Source organism: Mesoplodon densirostris, chromosome X, assembly GCF_025265405.1.
Source record: "Mesoplodon densirostris isolate mMesDen1 chromosome X, mMesDen1 primary haplotype, whole genome shotgun sequence".
Lineage (NCBI taxonomy): Eukaryota > Metazoa > Chordata > Mammalia > Artiodactyla > Ziphiidae > Mesoplodon > Mesoplodon densirostris.
Window position 1 is genome coordinate 104,002,625 of NC_082681.1, and position 22,436 is coordinate 104,025,060.

General features: G+C 46.8%; 1 protein-coding gene across 2 annotated transcripts in view; it reads left to right on the forward strand.

Moving 5' to 3' along the window:
• The first annotated feature begins 214 nt into the window (after positions 1 to 214).
• SRPX (sushi repeat containing protein X-linked) overlaps positions 215 to 22,436 on the forward strand; it is a 106,516-nt gene continuing 84,294 nt past the window's right edge. For both annotated transcript variants that reach the window (XM_060088150.1, XM_060088151.1), the window contains exon 1: positions 215 to 419. In XM_060088150.1, coding sequence (XP_059944133.1) covers positions 323 to 419 — 97 coding nt within the window. In that variant the 5' untranslated portion in view covers positions 215 to 322. The remainder of the gene's footprint in view (positions 420 to 22,436) is intronic.

Genomic DNA, 22,436 nt, shown 5'->3' on the forward strand with positions numbered 1-22,436 from the left:
TTCAGGATAATCCGGTTTGCTAGGGCACGCCCCTGGCGCGCTCAGGCCCCCAGAGGGGGTGCGGCAGTGTCAGCCCCGCTTCCAGAAGAAGCGCTGGCACAAAAGGAGGGGGGTGGGTCGGAGCCCCAGCCGCGCCAGCGCTCCGGGGAGGCGGAGGAAGGAGGGCAGGCCCCGGGTGGGCGGGAGGGAGGGAGACAGGCGAGAGGAGGAGTTTTCCAGCTTGGCCTCCGCGAGCCGCGCGCAGCCCCTCCGTCGGGTTGGTCTCCTCCCGCCCCCGGGAAGCGCGCCGCGCAGCCGAGCCGAGCGCAGCGCCGGGCGCGCCATGGGGAGCCCCGCACTCCGGCCCGCGCTGCTGCCGCTGCTGCCGCTGCTGCTACTGCTACTGCTGCTACGAGTCCCGCCGAGCCGCGCCTTCCCAGGTAGGGTCGGCGGGCCAGCCTCCCCAGCTGGGCGCCGGGACCCTCGGCTCGGTCCGGAGGGTGGTGCGGGGGCGCCCTTTGTTTGCGGGGACTGTCTTTCGCCGCCCGGGGGAGCGGGGGACGCGGAGCGGGGCTCGCGTCCGGGCACCAGGAGGGGAGAGCCGACTGTCATCCCGTCGCCGGGCGCCGTGAGCCGTGAGCCGGAGGACCCTCTGCGCCTGGGGTTCCAGGGGGACCAATCAAACCCCCGTTGGCGCTGGAGGCAACCAGGAGAAGTTTGGCCGCGGGTTACTTTCTCACCGCGCCGGAGTTTTGCCTCTCACACAGTTGCCTACGGCCAGGGACCAGGTGGCTGGCAGCTCGTCCTGGAAGGAGTCCCTACCCCCTCCCACTCGAGGCCCCAGGCCACCCCCTGGGGCTGCAGGGCACGAGCCACAGTAGAAAGACTCTCGTGGAAGGCCCGGGCGGAGCCTCTCCCGCATCCCCCAACCCCCCCTGCCGGGGATTCCGAGAAAGTCGGCACCTCCGGGAAAGAGGTGCCAGCTGAGAGCGCTGACATGTGGCAGGCGCTTGGTTAGCCCCAGGGAAAGAGGACTACACACGCGGGCTCGGCTAGTCAGGGGGTGTGGCTTCTTGTTGCTGGGGGGCGTGGTCTGTAGCATCTAAGGGGACCCTGGTACTTATTAGGACTCTTCTGGTGTGGACAAAACCTTTGGAGATGCCCTTTAAAAAGCTCCAGCTGACTCCCTCATCCGAGAGTCTTAAGATAGCAAAGAGCTTCGGGGGAGCTGGGGAACATGGATGCACCCCTGTTGCCCCGGAAAGGAGAGGAAATCCATGGGCACATTTTAGTTTAGTGTTAATGGGAAAGTGGGTGACGTGGCGGACAAGTATCTGGCTTTACTTTCAACACTGTGGGCGGTTTAAGTCTGGGGTCTGAGAAACGAACCTACCGAGTTCTGGGTGAAGGATGGAGGGGGAGGGTTCCCAGATAGCATGCTTGGGAGATGTAGGGATGGCTGCTGGAAATTCCTTGCACATCCCTTTATGAATGAATGAATCAAACAAACGTGTAAAGTGATAAACAGGAACATTTGCGTTTTGAACTGTTGTAAGTGTTAAGCTTTTAGGAACTGACTCAGGGCAAAGTGGAAAGGAGACTTTTTCCTCTGTGCCAGGCAAGTGCCAGCCCCCTGTTCCCCGGGCAGGTTAGTGCCCCCACCCCCCAAGCAGGAGTCGGGTTAATATGAAGGTAGAGGGGAGGGGGAAGCCAGTACTGGACAGGGTGCAGGGGGAGAAGTTGAGAAGCTAGAAGCAGCCTTTCCTGCTGAACTGGGAGGCGTCTCTAAGCCGCCTGTACATCTATCTGGCAGAGCCTTTCTCAGTCAAGGGGCCTCTTCTCTTTTTCCATTGGACCTTCCTCCCCTCCCTCACCCTGCCCTCTGCTCTCCTTCCCTCAGCTTCTACCCTTATACAGCGTAGCTTGCTGCCAGGACCCAGCCACCCACAGAATCGTGGCTTTCCAGCTTGGGCACTCACTACTTTTGGGAACTGGCCCTGGCTGGCCCAGCTCCCTCTGGCGCCAGCCTGCAGGCTGCCCCCAAGTTGGCACATCCCAATGGTGTCTTTCAGGAACTGTGCTCTGCTGCTGGGGCTGTTGATTCCAACGGAGGGTATTTCAATCCAAGCCAGAGGTTTCGGAAGGCTGGGGAGGGGAGACTCTCTAGGCCTGTGGGTCCCGAGGCGAATCATGTCAGCTGAGTTCACCCTAAGTGCTGGGTGACAGAGAGATTTTGAAGATCATTTCAGAGGCAGTCTCTTAGCAAATGGACATTGTGTCTTTGCTAAGAGGCCTGGAATCAGGAATCTCTGAAAGAAGGAGATGGGGATGTAGGGCCCCATCGGCATCTCCCCTCCCCCACTTATATAAACATCTGAGATTTAATAGCAAATCTGTCAGAGAGAGAGAGTAAATCATTCCCATTCCCACTTCTAGAAGGTCTCTGGAGTTCTTCCATCTTTGAATCTGATGCAGCTTTTCTGGCTCTCCGATTTATTCTTTGTGGCCTAGCAAAGACGCAGTGTCTATAAAAACCCACATGAAATGTATGGAAAATTCATAGCAAAGTTGTCTGTGTTGGATTGCGTTTGTATGCCTATAAGATAGTATTCGTACTCTTTTTGCTTTTATTGAGGTATAATTGACATATAACACATTAGTTTCCCCTGTACAACATAGTGATTTGATATTTGTATGCACTGCACAATGATGACCACAATAAGTCTAGTTACTATCGGATCACTGTACATAGGTACAAAATTCTTTTTTCTTGTGATGACTTTTAAGATCTACTCTCAATACAGTATTATTAACGATAGTTACTATGCTGTACATTACATCCCATGACTTATTTATTTTAAAGCTGGAAGTTTGTACATTTTGATCCCCTTCACCCATTTCGCCCACTCCCCACTCCCCCTCCCCTCTGGCAACCACCAGTCTGTTCTCTGTACCTACGAGCTTAGGTTTTGCTTGTTTGTTTCATTTTTTAGATTCCACAATATATTAAGTGAGATCATATGGTATTTGTCTTTCTCTGACTTATTTCACTTAGCATAATGCCCTCTAGGTCCATCCATGTTGTCACAAATGGCAACGTTCCATTCTTTTTTTTATGGCTGGATAATATTCCATTGTATGTGTATACCACATCTTCTTTATCCATTCTTCGGTTCATGGACACTTAGACTGTTTCCATAACTGGGCTCTCGTGAATAATGTTGCAATAAACGTGGGGATGCAGATACCTCTTTGAGATCCTGTTTTCATTTCTTTTGGATAAATACCTAGAGGACGGATTGCTGGATCATATGGTAGCTGTATTTTTAGTTTTTTGAGGAACCTCCATACTGTTTTCCATAGTGGCTGCACCAATTTACATTCCCACCGACAGTGCACAAGGGTTCCCTTTTCCCCACATTCTTGCCAACACTCGCTGTTTCTTGTCTTTCGGATAATAGCCATTCTGACAGGTGTGAGGCGCTGTCTCATTGTGGTTTTGCTTTGCGTTTCCGTTTTATTATGTTCTTAAATGAACTCTTTTTATTTATTTATTTATTTTTGGCTGCCTTGGGTCTTCGTTGCTGCGCGCGGGCTTTCTCTAGCTGCGGCGAGCGGGGGCTACTCTTCGTTGCGGTGCGCAGGCTTCTCATTGCACTGGCTTCTCTTGTTGCGGAGCACGGGCTCTAGGTGTGCAGGCTTCAGTACTTGTGGCATGTGGGCTCACTAGTTGTGGCTCGCGGGCTGTGGAGTGCAGGCTCAGTAGTTGTGGCACACGGGCTTAGTTGCTCCGCGGCATGTGAGATCTTCCCGGACCAGGACTTGAACCTGTGTCCCCTGCATTGGCAGGCGGATTCTTAACCACTGCACCACCAGGGAAGCCCTGAGCTCTTTTTTTTTTTTTTTTTTTTTTTTTTTTTGCGGTACATGGGCCTCTCACTGTTGCGGCCTCCTGTTGCAGAGCACAGGCTCCGGATGCGCAGGCTCAGCGGCCATGGCTCATGGGCCCAGCCGCTTCGCAGCATGTGGGATCTTCCCAGACCGGGGCACGAACCCGTGTCCCCTGCATTGGCAGGTGGACTCTCAACCACTGCGCCGCCAGGGAAGCCCAGCCCTGAATTCTTTTTTTTTTTTTTTTTTTTTTGCGGTATGCGGGCCTCTCACTGTTGTGGCCTCTCCCGTTGCGGAGCACAGGCTCCGGACGCGCAGGCCCATCGGCCATGGCTCACGGGCCCAGCCGCTCCGCGGCATATGGGATCCTCCCAGACCGGGGCACGAACCCGTATCCCCTGCATCGGCAGGCGGACTCTTAACCACTGCGCCACCAGGGAGGCCCAGCCCTGAATTCTTGAAGCCTCATTTACATCTGAGATTTTGGAGGTTCACTGCACCTCCTTCTGCAAGCAAGGCTGAAGATAGAGAATGAACGCCATGGCCACTAAGAAAGGCTCCATGAATCTGATGCCTGGAGAAAACTGGTAAAGTAGTGTGGTTTCACCAGCCAGGAAAACCGAGTGGCGTTGGCTAAAAGCCAAACCAGAGCACACCAGCCAAAGCAGTCTTTTAAAATGCCACATTTGGAGATAAGTATTAGGAACTGAACACTTGGCTCAGGATATACAGTTAAAGTCACATTAGGAGCAGGTTAGGCTAGAAATTTCCATTTGGGTTTAAAACATGTAATCAGCTGACAAAATTCCTCTGCATTAAAAAGGAGAGAATGCTGGGGAGAGTAGGGCATTTTCAACCGGCATTTTCTTAATGATAACACTTTCAGTACAGTATCCTGCTATTACTGTTTCTTATTTCCCAGATTTGTGAGCTGAAAGAGACACCAGAAACCATCGCTAAAGCACCGTCTTCAAACCTTCCTCACATCGTAATTGAAATATTGCCCTTTTCGGTGATTTCTATAACATTCTCACTTTTAGTCTCTTATAACAACTCATTCTACTTTTTCTGGCCAGATACTGCTCTTTTAATTACAGCTTTACTTCAGTACTGTTTTTTTTTTAACATTTTAATTTTATTTCTAATTTTTAAAATTGAGGTAACTTTAGTACTGTTTTGATCGCATTGCTCTCCTACTCAAAAACATAGAGCAGGACTTCCCTGGTGGTGCAGTGGTTAAGAATCCGCCTGCCAATGCAGGGGACACAGGTTCGAGCCACGGTCCGGGAAGATCCCACATGCCGCGGAGCAACTAAGCCCGTGCACCACAACGACTGAGCCTGCGCTCTAGAGCCCATGAGCCACAACTACTGAGCCTGCGTGCCACAACTACTGAAGCCCACGTGCCTAGAGCCCATGCTCCGCAACAAGAGAAGCCACTGCAGTCAGAAGCCCGCGCACCACAACAAAGAGTAGCCCCCACTCGCCGCAACTAGAGAAAGCCCATGCGCAGCAACGAAGACCCAACACAGCCAAAAATAAAATAAATAAATAAATAAATAAATAAATTTATTTTAAATAAAACAGGGCAGCTGCTCCCTGTCCTCAAGTTAACTAGGAAGTTCTCTGATGTTTTCAGGGGACTATACAATTTGCCCACAGCCTAATTTTCCAGTCGTTCTCTCCTGGCTTCCTAAAATCTGGCTAAAGTAGACTACCTGTTTTTATAGACCTGGAGTCCCATTTTCCCTCTTTTTGGTGATTACTGCTTTCTGCACCTGGAATGCTTCCCTGCAGCCACATTTCTGCCTAAATTCTGCCCATCGTCCAGCGACATCCCCCAGTTCGATGAAACTTTTACTTGATCCTTTGATTGGGAAGCTTCTGCCTTCCTTTAAACACCCATGGTGTTTCATATCTTTCGTGATATTTATCATACATGCCATACATTACAATGAGCTGTGCATTCCTTTACACTTGTAGATTCTTTTTGTTTTTGTTTTTTTTTTTTGTGGTACGTGGGCCTCTCACTGCTGTGGCCTCTCCCGTTGTGGAGCACAGGCTCCGGACGCGCAGGCTCAGCGGCCATAGCTCACGGGCCCAGCCGCTCCACGGCATGTGGGATCTTCCCAGACCGGGGCACGAACCCGTGTCCTCTGCATCCGCAGGCGGACTCTCAACCACTGCGCCACCAGGGAAGCCCTACACTTGTAGATTCTGAGCTCATGAAGGAAGGGCACTGCTCTGTCTTACCCCTCTGTATTTCCCACGGTGCCTAGCCAAGACCCTGGAGCCAAGTGGATATTTGTACTTATCGAGTTAATAGTTCCCTGCAATTCGGGTGACAGACCATTGGCCAGAGGAGCTGAGAGAAACACGCGTGCAGGTAAACAGGGCTTGTGCCACCATGAACCTACGTACACAGGGACGATGCCTTGCTGGCTGTAGAGGTTTGCTTTGAAATCTGTGAACACCCTCCCTTTGAGCAATAATCTTCTCCACTGGGGGTTGTAAGACGAGAGACACTGCAGCCACAAGCCGGAGTTTGCATTTATTATTTTTGTTGGCCACTTTGCTAGAGCCCCTTCCAAAGGGGTTGAATGGTTTCCTTAGTCAACGCAAGTATGTGTGCTACATCAATTCCCCTTTCAGAGAATGCAGCTCAAATGGGTAATTGAAAGTGAAGATTGAGTTTCACGAGAAGGTTGACTTTTGCCAGGTTGTAACATAGTCTGAAATTCTAGCAGCCAAATTATGATCAATACCCAGGTTAAGGATTCATTTCCAAATAGCAGTGTGAATAATTGCCTTGCCTGGGTTCCAGTTCATAGGGAATTTCTCAAGCCAGCCCTTCAGTTCTTTTTTTTTTAAAATTTTTATCGGAGTATGGTTGATTTACAATGTTGTATTAGTCCTCAGTTCTTGATTGTGTGATTTCTTGACTGCCGGCTTTTATTGGCCATTGTTTATGGGGTCTTTTAAGCCTAGATCTTTCTCTTGGGTATTTGACTTCTGCCTTCTCTCCTGGAACCTTGGCTCTATCCAGAGACTTTCTTTTTAAAGTGGACATGGAAGGATGGAGTGCACAGGATACTAGGATGAAAAAGGTAGGGAATTCCTTCTGTCAATAACTTTCTGTCTTGTGGGGAAATAGACACCAGGTTATCCATGGGGGTAAATATTATAACACAGATGGGTCGACAAGCCCTGGGAAGCACAGAGAGGAGCCACGCAGGAACGCTGGGCCCGGAGATTGCAGAATGATGTTGAGTGACGCTGATGCCAGTGGTAGTAACAACTACAGGCCCAAGGAAGGTTAATGCAGGATGTCTCTGGGCTTCCTTCTCTAAGAACATTTTTTTAATTTATTTATTCATTTATTATTATTTTTGGCTGCGTTGGGTCTTCGTTGCTGCACGCAGGCTTTCTCTAGTTGCGGCGAGCGGGGGCTACTCTTCATTGCGGTGCACGGGCTTCTCTTGTTTCGGAGCACGGGCTCTAGGCGCATGGGCTTCAATAGTTGTGGCACACGGGCTCAGTAGTTGTGGCTTGCAGGCTCTAGAGCACAGCCTCAGTAGTTGTGGCACACAGGCTTAGTTGCTCTGCGGCATGTGGGATCTTCCTGGACCAGGGCTTGAACCCGTGTCCCCTGCATTGGCAGGCAGATTCTTAACCACTGTGCCACCAGGGAAGTCCCTCTAAGAACATTTTGAAATTGGAAACCAAAATCTGTGTGGGTGTTCTTTTTCTGGGGAGAAGGCCCTATCCCAATTCAAAATCACTACTCACCAGATACTTCAGTGAATTCTATGAGAGAATGTGCACTTAATGGGCACAAAAGTCAACATAGAAAGTACGATGAAGTTGCCAGAGTAGGGAAACTTTGAACCAATGATCAGGTGGGCCTCCTGAATTATGACCAGCGGTACAATTTCCCAGTCTCCTCATTTAAAAATCGACACCAAAGAAAACAGTCATAATCATAGGTGGTAATTACCTGCAGGCCTGGGCTGGCAACTTGTACCCCTCACTTAGCACAGTGTCTGGGACTTGGGGCAGGATCTTTAGTGGATATTTGTGGATTGATTGAATGATTGAGGTAATTGTGACAGGGAATCAACACATTCTATTTCAATATCCCTGCAGGATTTAACCAGAATTTCCAAGCTGCTAATCCCCAAACAGAAAGAAATGTGAGGTATCAGAGGCAATTTGCAGGACTCTGATCCATTTGGACAGGCAACAAGTTGGGGCATAGTTAATTGCTGAGGCTCTTGAATTTCAAATCACCCTAGGACAATATTCTAGGAGACTTAGAAACACCAGGGACTTTGGGGGGAGGGGGCAGGATTTTTCAGATCAAAGATTTAAGGATAAAGCTTGTTTGAGAGACAAGTCCCTGGTAGCTTTGCTAAGCTCCCAAGTTGCCCAGATGATAATTGGTTGCACCTGGGTCTTACGGGCACACTCTAGCCTCAGAAACTTGTGGAGCCATCATTCCCGAGCTGAGTGATTCACTGCCCCGTAATCCTTAGCTCATACTGCATGCCTCTTTATACATTGTTCTCCAGGGAGAGGATAAATGGGTTTGGACATAGTGGCTTGGATTATCCCAGAGGTTTGGTGTTGTAAATTGAGTATATTGGTTTTAAAGCTTTTTTTTTTATGAGTAATAGATCCAAATATAGAATTTGGGGGTGGACTTTCTGCCTTGGCCTTGAAAGATCGTTGCCCTGTTTCTTCTGCCCTGCTCTTACAGTGACCTGTTGTGTGATGGCTTCCGTGCTCTTTCCCCTGTTGTCACTGGCTCTTTGCAGCGTCTGCCCAGTTACGGCTGATGAGCATCTATCTCTTCCATACCGAGCGCAGCCCAGGACCCTCTGCTGAATGCCTCTGGCCTGCCGCTAGCTGTGTGGGTGGCTGAGCTGATGACCCTACCAGTCCCAGGGATTCAAGAATGTTCCCAAACACTGGTTAAAGGAGGGCCACGGGGCAAGCGAGAATTGAGCCGAGCTTTGGCAGGCCCCTGGTGGAGTGGTGAGGAAGCGGTGGCCTGGCCACGTCCCCCGCCTTCTGAGACTCTGCCCCCAGTGTGGCCGTTCCCTATAGGAACTCTGACAGACTTGTTGCCACTGACTCAGCATTTGTCACACAAAGGCTCCGGTTCCTTTAAATATCTGAGGTTGAAATCCTGTTTCCACTTCGATTCGAAGTCCTCTTTTCAAAGAGGAGGATCATACTGTTTCACCAGGAGCTACTCACGGACCCGACAGCCTCAGCCACGTGGGCAGGCACTGGGGTCTTGTTCATTCTGTGTCCTTGTGGCCGAGCAGGGATCCTGGCCCCCGGGGGACTCTCGGTGTGTCTTGGTGAAATCTGCAAGGGGGCACACCTCTGGCCGGGACTGACCTGCTGATTGGGTGTCTCGGGCTCTATCTAGATGCCCACAGGAGTTTCTCATCCACATGCAGGCTCCCCTGCACGGGCCACCTAATTCATGTGGCATCTCAGCCTGGGAGGGCGCCCGAGACGGAACTACCCACGTCTCAGTGGTGAGTCTCTGAGGTTCAGCGAGCGGAAGGGATTTGTCTGGGGTCACACCGGGAGTTAGAAGCAGAGCTGGCCTTAGAACTCAGTCCGCCGACTCCACGATTCCCTTTCCTCCACAGGCAGGGACAGAGTTCAGTTTTTGAGCGGCCCCTACACATCAGGCACCGGGCTGGGCACCAGGGATAGGCAGGCAAGGATCAGTGGCACCTCGGGCACTCACGGAGCCGTGCCCTGGTGTATTTCCGCGTGGTTGTTCATACCGACACTTGGCTGCAATCTCAGAGTCTCACACCCGGCGCTGCTTGGGTGTTCCTCAGGGTTCTGAGAAGTTGCTGCCCCAGAACTAGCCCTTGCCCCCTCCTGTCGAGGTCCCAAAGGATCCCTCTCTAGGCCACTTGCTTTGAGCACCCCAGCTGATATGTCATGCTGTTTTTTAACAGCATTATTGTGATATTATTCACATGCCATACCATTTCCCCTTTTAAACCACTTCAGTGACTTGTAGTATATTCACAGAGTTGTGTATCCATCACAGTTTTAGAACGTTTTCATTACCCGCCAAAGAAACTCCACACCCATTAGCCATCGCTCCCCACCCCCTCTCCCTAGCCCTAGGCAACTGCTGAAGTACTTTCTGTCTCTATAGATTTTCCTATTTTTAACATTCCATATAAATGGAATCACACAGTATCCTTTCGTGTCTGGCTTCTTTTGCTTAGCATAATGTTTTTAAGATTGATCCATATTGTAGTAGGTATCAGTACTTGACTCCTTTTTTATGGCTGAATTATATTCCATTGTATGGACAGACCACATTTTATCTGTTCATCAGTTGATGGACGTTTGAGTCGTTTCCACTTTTGGGTTATTTCGAGTAACGCTACAGTGAATATTCATATACAAGTTTCTGTGTGGACATATGTTTTCATTCCTCTTGGGTAGATCCTTAGGAGTGGAATGGCTGGGTCATATGGTAACTCTATGTTTAGCCATTTGAGGACCGGCCAGTCTGTTTTCCAAAGTGACTGTATCCTTTTACATTCCCACCAGCAGTGTGTGATGGTTTTGACTTCTCTACATTTTGATCAGCTCTTGAGATGATCTGTCTTTTTGGTTAAGTGACATGAAAGCTCAGTTCATTAACAGCATCCACTCAAGGGTTGAGTGACAAAGCAGTGTCTGTGCTGCCAGCTGTGGCAGAATATTGGCGAGAGTCATGTAAGGATGCCTGCCACCCTCTCACTGCTGGCTGCAGGGCACGGCTAGTCCATAAGTTGCCTTTGGGTGGATTAGAAAAAGACACCTTGTCTAGGCACGTGTGATGCGTGGGCACAGGGCTTGGTCAGGGGACAGACTTTGTGCCGAGTAGGAAAAGGATAGAGAGGCAGGCCCAGAACTCAAGACTTAAAGAGTGGAGGGCAGCACGGTGTGAGACCCCGCCTGCTCTTTGGATGGGTGTGATGGTGGGTGCTGTGGTGTAGACAACTCCCTGGACACCCATCTATGCTGCAGTCCTGGGTTTCAGTAGCTCAGCCCCAGGTGGGAAAGAGCTATGGGCGCCATGTGCTTTGACAGCTTGCTTCTATTAAAAAGAAAAACAAAACAAAAAGCTGTGCTTGTGTGTCAGCGGCATCCTCGTGAGCTTGAATCCTTGGGTCACCTGGGAGCCAAGCAAGCAAGTCAGAAGCTCAGGCCCCACCCGAGACCTAGTGAATCAGCATATGCATTTCAACAGGGTCCCGCAGATGATTCTTATACACAGTGAAATTTGAGGAGGACTGGTCCGCTGGGTGAGCTCAGCCCTTTACCAAGACGGAGTGGCTGGCCTGTTTATAAGGGCCGCCCAATAGCTTCCTCCCCTCCTCTCTCCCTTCTTCCCTTGGCTTTGCCGTCATCATGGCATCTTCTAGACTTCCTTTCCTAAGTCCCCGACATTCCTGAGATAAGCGTGTACAGACTTTCGTTTTCTGCTCCCTCTTCTAACTCAAAAACAAACCCAACTCTTCGGGGGGCCCTCGACTTCATCTCCTTTGAAGTCCTCCTGCCTGGAATGCGGCCAGCAGTAGCAAAGCACATCTTCGGTGATGGGTAACAGGGTCCTCACATGCCTTTGCCCAGCAGCTCAGCTGCAGCTTAGAAATAACTGCAGCTCTTTAAGAAAGGCCACACGAGTGTGATTAGGGCGGTCTCTGCCTCTCTAGCAAAACCCTGTCCTGGGATTGAGAATTTCTGCAACTGACCAACCCTTAAAGACACAGGGGCTACACATCTTTGTGCCAGAGGCCAACGCTGCCGGGCTTAGGAAGGAGGCAGCCCCTTGGAGGATGGGTGAGATTGACACCAATGGGAAAGTCAGGACAGCACACCCCACCCCTCACGTGAAGCCCCCCAAACCCCCCCGAACTGGGCAAGTCAGGAAGACTGAACTGTTAGCACTAAAAGGGGGGCCCTCCCACCGTTTCAGGGCTTAGAGTGAATAAGTAGTTCCCAGCCCAGCAGTGGTATTGGCTTGGCCCAAAAGTTTGTTTGGGTTTTTCCATAAGATGGTATGGAATAACCCAAACGAACTTTTGAGCCAACCCAATATTTGGACAGGCTGCTTCAGGATTACCCAGGGAGTCTGGTGAGATGAGGTTTCCCTGATCCCCCCCTCCTCTGTGTGTTTTGCTTTGGCAGACCTGGGGTGGGGCGAGCAGCAATCTGTGGCAGGGGTCTGCAAACTAAGTCTTGCCAAGCCACATAGCACCCCAACTCCTGGTTTTGTATGACCAATGAGCTAAGAATGGTGTTAACATTTTCAAGTGGTTGAAAAAAATCTAAAGGAGAAGACTACTTCATGGCATGTGACAATTATCTGAAATTTAGATATCAGTGCCACTGGAACCCAGCCACACTCATTTGTTTGGGTGTTGTCTGTGGCTACTTGGTGATAAGTGGCTGAGTTGAGTAGTTGTGACAGAGAACATATGGTCTGCAAAGCTGAAAGTATTACTCTCTGGCTCTTGACAGAAAAAGTTTGCCAACCCCTTAATTAGGGCCTTGCTACTTAGAGTATAGACGGAGACCTGCTTGGCCTGGGAGCTCTACAGACATGTAGAAATCAGACCTATGAAATCAGAGCCTCCCTTTAACAAGATCCCTAGGTGTTTGGGGCTCCTGCGCCTTCACCATGAGGCTCAGCTCAGGACTCATCTTGGCCTTAGTCAGGGGGTCTTTTAAGATGCCTAGGCCAGCATGCTATAACTAGCCCTGTACACATTTATCTGACAGATAACTGGGTGTTTCATTCTCTCTGTTTGAGGCTTGGTAACCTCCTGATAGCCTCTAGAAACTGGGACCCTGTTTATTCTCACCAATTCTTGGCCAAGGCCTAGGGTCCTGATCCAAAGCTGTAGGCAGACTGGCCTTGGCTACCTCCTGAGACTTCCTGGATGCTGCATGGGTTTCTGGACCGCAGGCTCGGGGCTCTCCAGACCTGCTGCCCTGCCACAGTCCTGCTCTATGGTGTGGCCTGAAGCCCTTCACTGCCCCTTACCCCGGTCGCTGCTGAGGCCTTGACTTGGCTATCTGTCTTTTGCTGGTGGCTGTTCCTTCAGGAGCCTGTGATCTTTCTGCTGGTCAGGACCATCCCTAGTAGAACATTTTCCCAAAGTGGCTTCCTTGAAGCGCTGCTTCCCAGAGAGATTCATAGATGTTCTATGGGCAGCAGAATGCATGGTAAATAAGTTCTGTAGGTTTCTTTACTGCAGGATGGCTCAGGGTCATCGATATGCTAACGTAATTGTTCCCCTCTGGGAGAGAACAAATAACCAGGACCACAGAATCTGAAAGTGTGGTCCTCAGACCACCAGCAACAGCAGTACCTACAAACTTAATAGATGCCTAAATTCTCATGCCCCACCCCAGAGCTGTTGAATCAGAAGCTGGGCCTGGGGGAAGGTAGGCCAGCAACCGTGTTGTAACAAACTCTCTAGGTGCTTCTGATGCCCGCTCGAGTGTGAGAACCCCTGGTGTGGACATTTCCAAGTTATTTTCTCACAGCATCTTAATAGACTAGTGTTTCGTATTTGTTGTTTTTAAAGGGAACTGTGTTTTGGATTTCAGGACAGAACCTTTGGGAAGATGACTTTATCTTTGGGTAACACCATCTGTCCCACTTCTGGACTGCTAGGCAGTTGTGTGCCTACTTGGTTAAAAGAAGTTTCCTCCAGTTGAAAGCTACCAACGTTTGGCTCTTGTAAACGTTGTGTTCTTTGCAATATTTTTGTGTATTAAAATGTGAAGAAAGCAGGGAACAGCCATTGGGATGTATTTCTCTCCTCCTCTAAACATTGTCTCCTTTCAGAATACTCTTCTCTCCTCTTCTGCAGAATTTCCTCGTGCAAATCCCAAACCCATCTTTCCAGGTCAGTCAGGTCCAAGAGCCTTTTGCTGGTGCCCTTGCCCACAGTGAGTGGCCCTCTTTCTGTCCATGGCAAGTCTCAGGAAGCTTTCAGATCTGAGGAGGTGGTTTGTCCCCAGACAGAGCCTCTTAGCCCAGGGTAGCTGTGCGTTCCTTCTCAGAGCTCAGCTCCCTCCCTTTCATTCTAGAACTTTCTCCTTTGCTATCAGGGCCAGTGGTGTCGCAGCCTTGGACCTGCAGGTGAACGCTTTTCATTTCTTTGCCGTCAGAGAGTTTGTCAATGCTGTGCTGTCACTTAGTTTGAAAACCCCAGGGGCAGTGAGGCTCGAGCTTGAAGGTGAGAGGAATCCCCCGAGTTCTCTTGCCCAGATCTTTTCTGTGTCTTTGTTTAAATGGAGGTGAGGCAGCTTCTTGATGTGGTTTCGCCTTCTGAGCAGAATTGTAAAGAAGCAGAAGCACCACATCTGCCAGGAAACAGAGGTGATGTGATGGCCCCCCAGTGTGAATATGGAGTAAGAGAGAGCTCGAATCCAGCCTCAGAGTCACCCTCAGCCAGTGCCTCGATCAGGAACCTTCTGCTGAAGGCCTCGCTGCAGCCTCCCTGCCTTCTTGGATTTTGACTGTGTCTCAGTTGACCTCTGTGGAGGACAGTTGAGCCTTTGGAAGACCATATACGCTGTTGATTTTGTTCCGCTGTCACTTTTGTTCCGCTGTCTGGTTTTACTTTAAGGGCTAGACCTTTTTTGGTTCTGGCTGTCTTGAAGGCCAACAGTCAGCCTCCAGGGCTTCGGGAATGCCCTTGGTGGGAACCGGAGTTGGCATTTTTTGAGGGCCTTTGCTTTGCGCTGATCTCCACAGAGTTAGATGCCTGACTTTTTCCTGTTTTGCCTCTTTTCCAGCTTTAGACAATGAGCCGAAAATTAAATAATAGAAGGAGACTAAACTGGGGAAAAAAAATTTCCCTTGGACAAGGGTAATGCCTTCATTTATAAAAGTTATCCTTTTAACGTTCTTTTTGTTAGCTGTGTAAAATATGACCAAAATTAAAGTGGCACAAGCCACATGCCGTCTTAATTGTCTCTGCTAATTCAAGGCGGAGGACCTGGGGACGGTGGGTACCATCAACTCTGCCTAAAGTTGTCCCTATGGGGTCTTGTGCAAAAGAGCTTGAATGGAGGATGGAGCATTCTCTCAGGTGAAGCAGCTGTAGAAGCAAGGACATCTCTGAGACCTCATGCCTGGCGGGGGTCACTCTCTTACCAGCCCCCCACCTTACCACTATTATTTTCTTTTCCTGGATGAAATAAAGTTAAAAGTGGAGGAGTAGCCTTAATGGGGAAAGAAATTACATAAAGCTGAGGTTTGGATGCAAAAGAGGGAGGAAGAGTCCCCAGTAGGATGGAGCCATGGTTGCCCAGCCAGCTGTACATTTATTGAGTTTCCTCCCTTCCCTGCGTCTCTTCCCCAGTCTGTCCTTGTGATTGTGCCTCCCGGGATGCCTCCCAAATGAACCACCTGCACCTTATCTTAGAGTCTTCTGGGGGCATTCACACAAATAATGGCTCAGCTGGAACTTAACCCAAGATTCAAAGTTCTTTCTACTGCTGAATTGATGCCTGCTGAATAGAGCTGTCTAGGTTAGGAAGCGAACTGTAAGGCAGACTTCTACGAGGAAGCTTGAGGAGTGTTTCAGTTAGCTATTGCTGTGTAAGAAACCATCCTAAAACTTAGTGGCTTAAAACAGCAACCACCATTTATTTGTTCATGGTTCTTCAGTTTGGGCAGGGCTCAGTGGGGATGGTTCATCTCTGCTTAATGTGATGTTGGCCGGGCCAGCTCATATGGGGCTGGCAAATCCGAGATGGCTCCCCTCCCATGTCTGGCACTTCATCTGGGATGACTGGAATGGCTGGGACGGCTGGGCCTCTCTCTCTATCTCTTTACAGTCTCCTATTCTCTATGTTCTCTATCTCTCTCTCTTCCCCCCCACAGTTGCCTTTCTCCCCAGCAGAGTAAGTGGACTTTTTAACATGCAGATGGCTTCCCAGGGGATGAAAGCCAAAGCTGCCAAGACACTTAAGGCCTAGGCACATCACTCCTGTCACATTGTATTCATCAAAGCAACTTGCAAAGGACACCTTCTTTCAGGGTGGTGGTGGTAGTGGATAAATTCCACCTCTTAAGATGGGAAGAGTGGTATACATGTGCAGGATGGGAGGAATTGTTGGTGGCCAACTTTGCAAGCAATCCACTACAGAGCTGGTTTGGAAGAGTGTATTGGAAATGTGAGCTTAATTTCCCAGGATGTTTCCTGGGAGCATTCTGATTAATTGCTGGACCCCAGGTTAGCTATCCAAATGTATTAGGCTGTTTAGTTACAGAATGTGGCATGCCCAGATTCATTACAAGTCCATAGAATGGAATAAATGCATAGTCCTGGGAATATCCAAGGTTCATTTCCCAATGCTGACTGGTACTGGCATCACCTTTGTTCTTTACTCCCTAGTACTTCTTTCTCTTATTTTCATCAAAGGCACACTTTATTAAAGAAGAGGTAACTCAAAATAGATCATAGATTTAAATATAACACTACAGCTGTAAAACTTCTTGATGATAATATGGGAGAAAATCTTTACAAACTTGAGTTAGACAAGGCTTTCTTAGTTATGACACCAAAAGCATGATCTATAAAAAGTAAAAAAAAAATGTACTTCATCCAAATTTAAAACTTCTGTTCTTTGATAGGCAAAGTTAAGAGAATGAAAAGACAAGCCACAGACTGGAGAAAATATTTGCAAAGACATATCTGATAAAGAATTTTTATCCAGAATATATAAAGAGCTCTCTAAACTCAAGAAGAAAACAGGTAACCCAGTTTAAAGAGTGGGGGAAATATTTTAACAGATACTTCACCAAAGAAGATATATGAAAAGATGTTCAACATCATTATTCACCTACTAGCTGGATAAACTTGACCAACCTGGTTCCCGCTTTTATCTGCCAAATGTGAACAATGCCACCTGCTCTCCTAGGGGAGTGATCTGTAATGCACTGTGCAAATATAAGTTATGGTTAGAACTCCCAAAAAACAACTTGCACACATTTCTGTTCCTTGTAGAGGGCTGACTAGCCATTTTCTCTCTCTCCCTCACTGGACTTTATGTGACAGACACCCACAGATTGCTGACCATGACTGTTAGGTAACCACTGGCCACTAGCAATTTGAGGCAGGTCATTTACTGTAAGCTCAAGTGGACGTGGGTGTCTCCCACCATGCTTTTCCAAGCCAGCCTGGTTTTTAGGTTTCCCTAAAAAAATCTCCCACTACCTACTTTTTTCTGCCCTCAAGTGTCCTTATGTCCTTTCATTTCAAGGAACTTGCATCATTTGTGCCCCTTAACAAAGGGCTTTAGTTGTTCCTTGGCACTATCAATACCTAAGAGATTTACTTTGACCTTAATTTTTTTCTTTGAATTCATTTGTAATCTGAAATGGATTATTTTATATTTTCATATATTATTTTTTCTCCAGGACCTAATGTTAAATTCAATGCTGAATGCTTAATAAGGACACTGATTACCTAAGGAGTAAGTAACAGAATATTTTTCATCTAGTTTCTAAATTTGGATAAAGATGCTTGGATGAACAGCTGCAGTATCAAAAATAATTCTGCATTTCTGTGAATCCCAAAGGCCCCCTCCATGCATTTAACATTCCTGAAATTCCTAAAGTGAAAAAAAAAAGCAGTGAGAGGAATACACAGGTTTTGTTTTGTGTTGTTTAAATTTATTTATTTATTTATTTGGCTGCGCTGGTCTCAGTTGCGGCATGTGGGATCTTCGTTGCCGTGTACAGGATCTTTGTGGCGTGCGGGATCTTTAGTTGCAGCATGAAGGGTCTTTAGTTGCATCATGCAGGACTGGATCTAGTTCCGAGACCAGGGATCAAACCCGGGGCCCCTGTACTGGGAGCGCGGAGTCTTAGCCACTGAACCACCAGGGAAGTCCCTACACAGGTTTTTTTTTTAAAAAAAAAAAAAAAAAAAGCAGCTTTATTGAGGTATACTTGACATATAATAAACTCCATTGAATTCACTTTGCACATTTTTCAAAAATTAATTGGCAGGTTTTTTGCTGATTGTTCTTTATTCTGGTCCATTGATCTGTGTGCCTATTCCTTCAGCAATACCACGTTATTTTGATTACTGTAGCTTCATAAATAGTCTTAAAATTGGGTAGTGTGCTTCTTCCAGCTTTATTCTTCGTTTTCAAAATTGTTTTGGTTAAAAATTCCATATAAACTTTAGAATAAGCTTGTCTACATCTACCCAAAAAGCCCACTGGGATTCTGATTGCAATTATGTTAAGTCTATTAATCAGTTTGGGGAGATATAACATCCTTATTATTTTGAATCTTCTAATCCACCAACACGGTTATCTCTCCATTTATATAGATCATTTTTTATTTCTTTCATCAGCATTTGAGGGTTTTTTGTATACAGGTCTGGTATATGCTTTTTTAGATTTATACAGTCATCCTTTGGTATCTGCGAGGGATTAGTTTACAGGACCTGCCGCTGATACCAAAATCTGTGGACGCTCAGGTCCCATAGTAGGCCCTCCATATCTGCAGAATCCGTATCCATGGATTCAACCAACCACAGTTCAGAAACATAGTACATGATACAGAGTTGGTTGAATCAGCCAATGCGGAACCTACAGATATGGAGGGCCGACCATATATTTATTGAAAACAATCTGCATAAGTGGACCCACACAGTTCAAACCCATGTTGTTTAAGAGTCAACTATACGTAAGTATTTTGTTTTCTGGAGCTATTGGAAATGATATTTTTAAAAAATTCATTTTCTAACTATTCTTTGTTAGTATATAGAAATACAAGTGATTTTTGTGTTTTGACTTTGTATACTGCAACCTTGCTAACCTCAGGAGTTATTTCATAGATTCTTTAGGATTTTCTATATAAATAATCATGCCACCTGTGAATAGGGACAAGTTTACTTCCAATCTATGTGCCTTTCTTCCTTCCTTCCTTCCCTCCCTCCCTCCCTTCCTCTTGTTGCACTGGCTAGGACAACCAATATAATGTTAAATAAGAGTGGTGAGAGTGGATTATTATTTGCATTTATTTTTGCATTATTCCCAATCACAGGGGGAAAGCACTCAATCTTTCACCATGAAGTATAATGTTAATTGTAGGCTTTTTGTAGATTTTCTTCATCAGGTTGAGGAAGTTCTCATCTCTTCCTGGTTTGCTGGGAGTTTTTGTCATGATGTTAAAATTTGACAAATGTTTCTTCTGTGTCAATTATATGATCATGTGAATTTTATTCTTTAGTCTGTTAATGTGGTAGATTACATTGATTGATTTCTTTTATTGATTGATTTTTTTAAACTATTAAGCCAGCCTTACGCTCACCGTGTATATGACACTTGATGTTGGTATATTATTCTTTTTAGGTACTGCTGAGTTTTATCTGGTAACATTACATTGGGGACTTTTGTATCTATGTCGATGACAGATATTGTCCTGTAGTTTTATTTTCTTGTAATTTCTTTATCTGGTTTTGGCATCAGAGTAATGCTGGCCTTGTAAAATGATTTGGGACATGTTTTCTCCTCTTCTACTTTCTGGAAGAGATTCTGCAGAATTGGTGTTATTTGTTCTATACATGTTTGGTAGAATTCACCAGTGAAATCATCTGGACCTGGAGATTTTAACTACAAATTTAATTTCTTTAATATTTGGAGACTATTCAGGTTATTGATTTCATCCTGGGTGATTCTTGGTAGTTGGTGATTTCCGAGGAATTGGTCCACTTCATCTAAGTTGTCAAAGTTATGTGTAGAGTTGTACATAGTATCTGAAGTGATATCCCCTGCTTTATTCCTGATATTGGTAATTTCTTTCTTTCTTTTTCTTTGTCAGTCTTTGCAGACTTGTATCAATTATATGAATATTTTCAAAGGACCGACTTCTGGTTTGATTGATCTTTCTCTATTGTGTTCATTGATTTCTACTTTTACCTTTATTATTTCCTTCTTCCTTTGTCTTTATTTTGTTCTTCTTTATCTAATTTGTTAAGGTGGAAGCTGCGATTATTGTTTTGAGACCTTTCCTTTTTTCTAATATGAGTGTCTAATGCTATAAATTTCCTTCTAAGTACCGCTTTAGCTGCATCCTGCTGCACTCTTTCTTCTCTCCTTCTTGAACTCTGATGCCTTGAATGTTAGACCTTTTGATCTTGTCCTACAGTCCCCTGAACAATAGAGAAAAAAGCTTGAGAAAAATAAACCAAGCAAGGGGAAGACAGAGAAGGGCAAAAAGCCATGGGCGATCTCCCCACCCTCTTGAGACCACAGCTTCTCTAATAAGAAAAGTTCCCCTTACCCAGAGTCTTAGGTGCCTGCAGGCCCATGTTGCTACTGCTATAGCTGCCCATTGCCACCACAAGATTACTTGGGAACTGGGACACAAGAAAACAAAGACAGCAAACAAGCAAACAAGCAAAAACTGGAGAATTTTCCCCACTTTCTCTGAGCATTAGGAATCCTCTTTCCCACTCTTTGAACCAGAGCTAGAGAGATTCTTCTGGAACTCTCTCAGCATCCAGTGTACACTTCTGTATTTGGGCTGACTTGAGTTCTTCCCAGGGGAACGTCACCACCAATTCAGTGGTACTTCAAATTCTGCTTTCTTCTCCAGTCTGCCTGCTAATGTTTACTCTTTAGAGTCCTCAGATAGCTGTTCAATGCACTTTGTTCAGGTTTTTTAGTTGCATTTGGTAGGAAGGATGAGGTGGAGTGTGATTACTCCATCTTACCCAGAATTGGAATCTTGTGACCTGTTTTTCTAAAATTACATGATCATTTTCATGGTGGTCAAATAGATGATTTCCTTCCTTCTTTCTCTCTCTCTTTTGTTTCTTCTTTTCTTTCTTTCATACATTTTCTTGACTGTGGTACCAAGTAGATTATTAGACCGTGATAAATAACTTTTGACTTGACTTTGTTGCAGATGGTGAAAATTCTTTTGCATGAGGTTTTATAAATATTACGATTTAGGGAAATGATTGGATTGCTTATCACTGGAAAACACTTTCTGCTTTCCAAAGATATATCTACCAGGATGAGAGAAGAAAAGAATCATAATTTAAAAAGTGGAGAATACTGATCTTATGGAGTCACACTGAAAGTGCAAAAGGATCATGTATCTGTATCTGACACGGGTATAAGTTACTTTTGCTCCTTTAAGCAAACCCAGTTCCATCCAAAGCCTTTTTCTCATGAGGTAATGCCAACAAATATATGTTAATAATTAAAGGAACGTAACCATGCAGAATGATTATGCATCAAATGCTATGTGTCCTATAGTAGTGATTGAACAGTCCTGCCTTCAGTCTGAGAAATGGAAATTGTGGAATTGGGACAGAGTCAGTAAAACATAATCTTTCATGCAGATGAGGCTTTTGGTAAACTTTTCAATTAATTGCTTTTCTTTGGGCACTAGTATTGGTAAGCAGCTTTAAAACACAACTGAGGGCCTCCCTGGTGGCGCAAGTGGTTGAGAGTCCGCCTGCCGGTGCAGGGGATGCGGGTTCGTGCCCCGGTCTGGGAGGATCCCATGTGCCGCGGAGCGGCTGGGCCCGTGAGCCATGGCCGCTGGGCCTGCGCGTCCGGAGCCTGTGCTCCGCAACGGGAGAGGCCGCAACAGTGAGAGGCCCACATACCGCAAAAAAAAAAAAAAAAAAAAAAAAAAGAAAAAAAAAAACACAACTGAAAGTATAGACACTTATCTATAAGAGTGAAGTATGAGGAAGTGTGTGTCTTCGCTGTGCAGGTCATGTACGAGGTGGCCCTAGCACAGTAATTAGCTCAGCTTCCTACACCACCCAAGCTATTTCTAATCACAGATGAACCAGTCACACGTCCTGTCCTTATTTTGAACAGACGTCTGAAAATGACTGCAGCATAATTCCTCAGTGATAGCTGAGGTTCAGAAAACAACATTAGTGTTAACATCCAAGTTCTGTTGAAAACATCCACAAAGCCAAATCCCCCAATTTAATAGGCTCTTTTGAAGTCTTGTCTTGTGAACCAACAATGTTGACATGTAATTCATCATTAGCTTAGAAAAACACTTACGGAATATAAATCAGGCTTGAAGTCTAAGATGGAATGATGCTCCTTTCAACTAGAGCATCCAACTCTGGTATCTGAGACCCTCTCTCCTTTTCTCCAGCAACTGTCATTTATCAGTCCCATCTCCCTCCTCATCTGTACCCTTTTGCCCACACTCTTTTTTTTTGTTTTCTTTTTTAAAATTTATTTATTTTTGGGCTTCCCTGGTGGCGCAGTGGTTGAGAGTCCGCCTGCCGATGCAGGGGACATGGGTTCGTGCCCCGGTCCGGGAGGATCCCACATGCCGCGGAGCGGCTGGGCCCATGAGCCATGGCCGCTGAGCCTGCGTGTCCGGAGCCTGTGCTCCGCAACGGGAGAGGCCACAACAGTGAGAGGCCCGCGTACCGCAAAAAAAAAAAAAAATTATTTATTTTTGACTGGATTGGGTCTTCGTTGCTGCGCGCGGGCTTTCT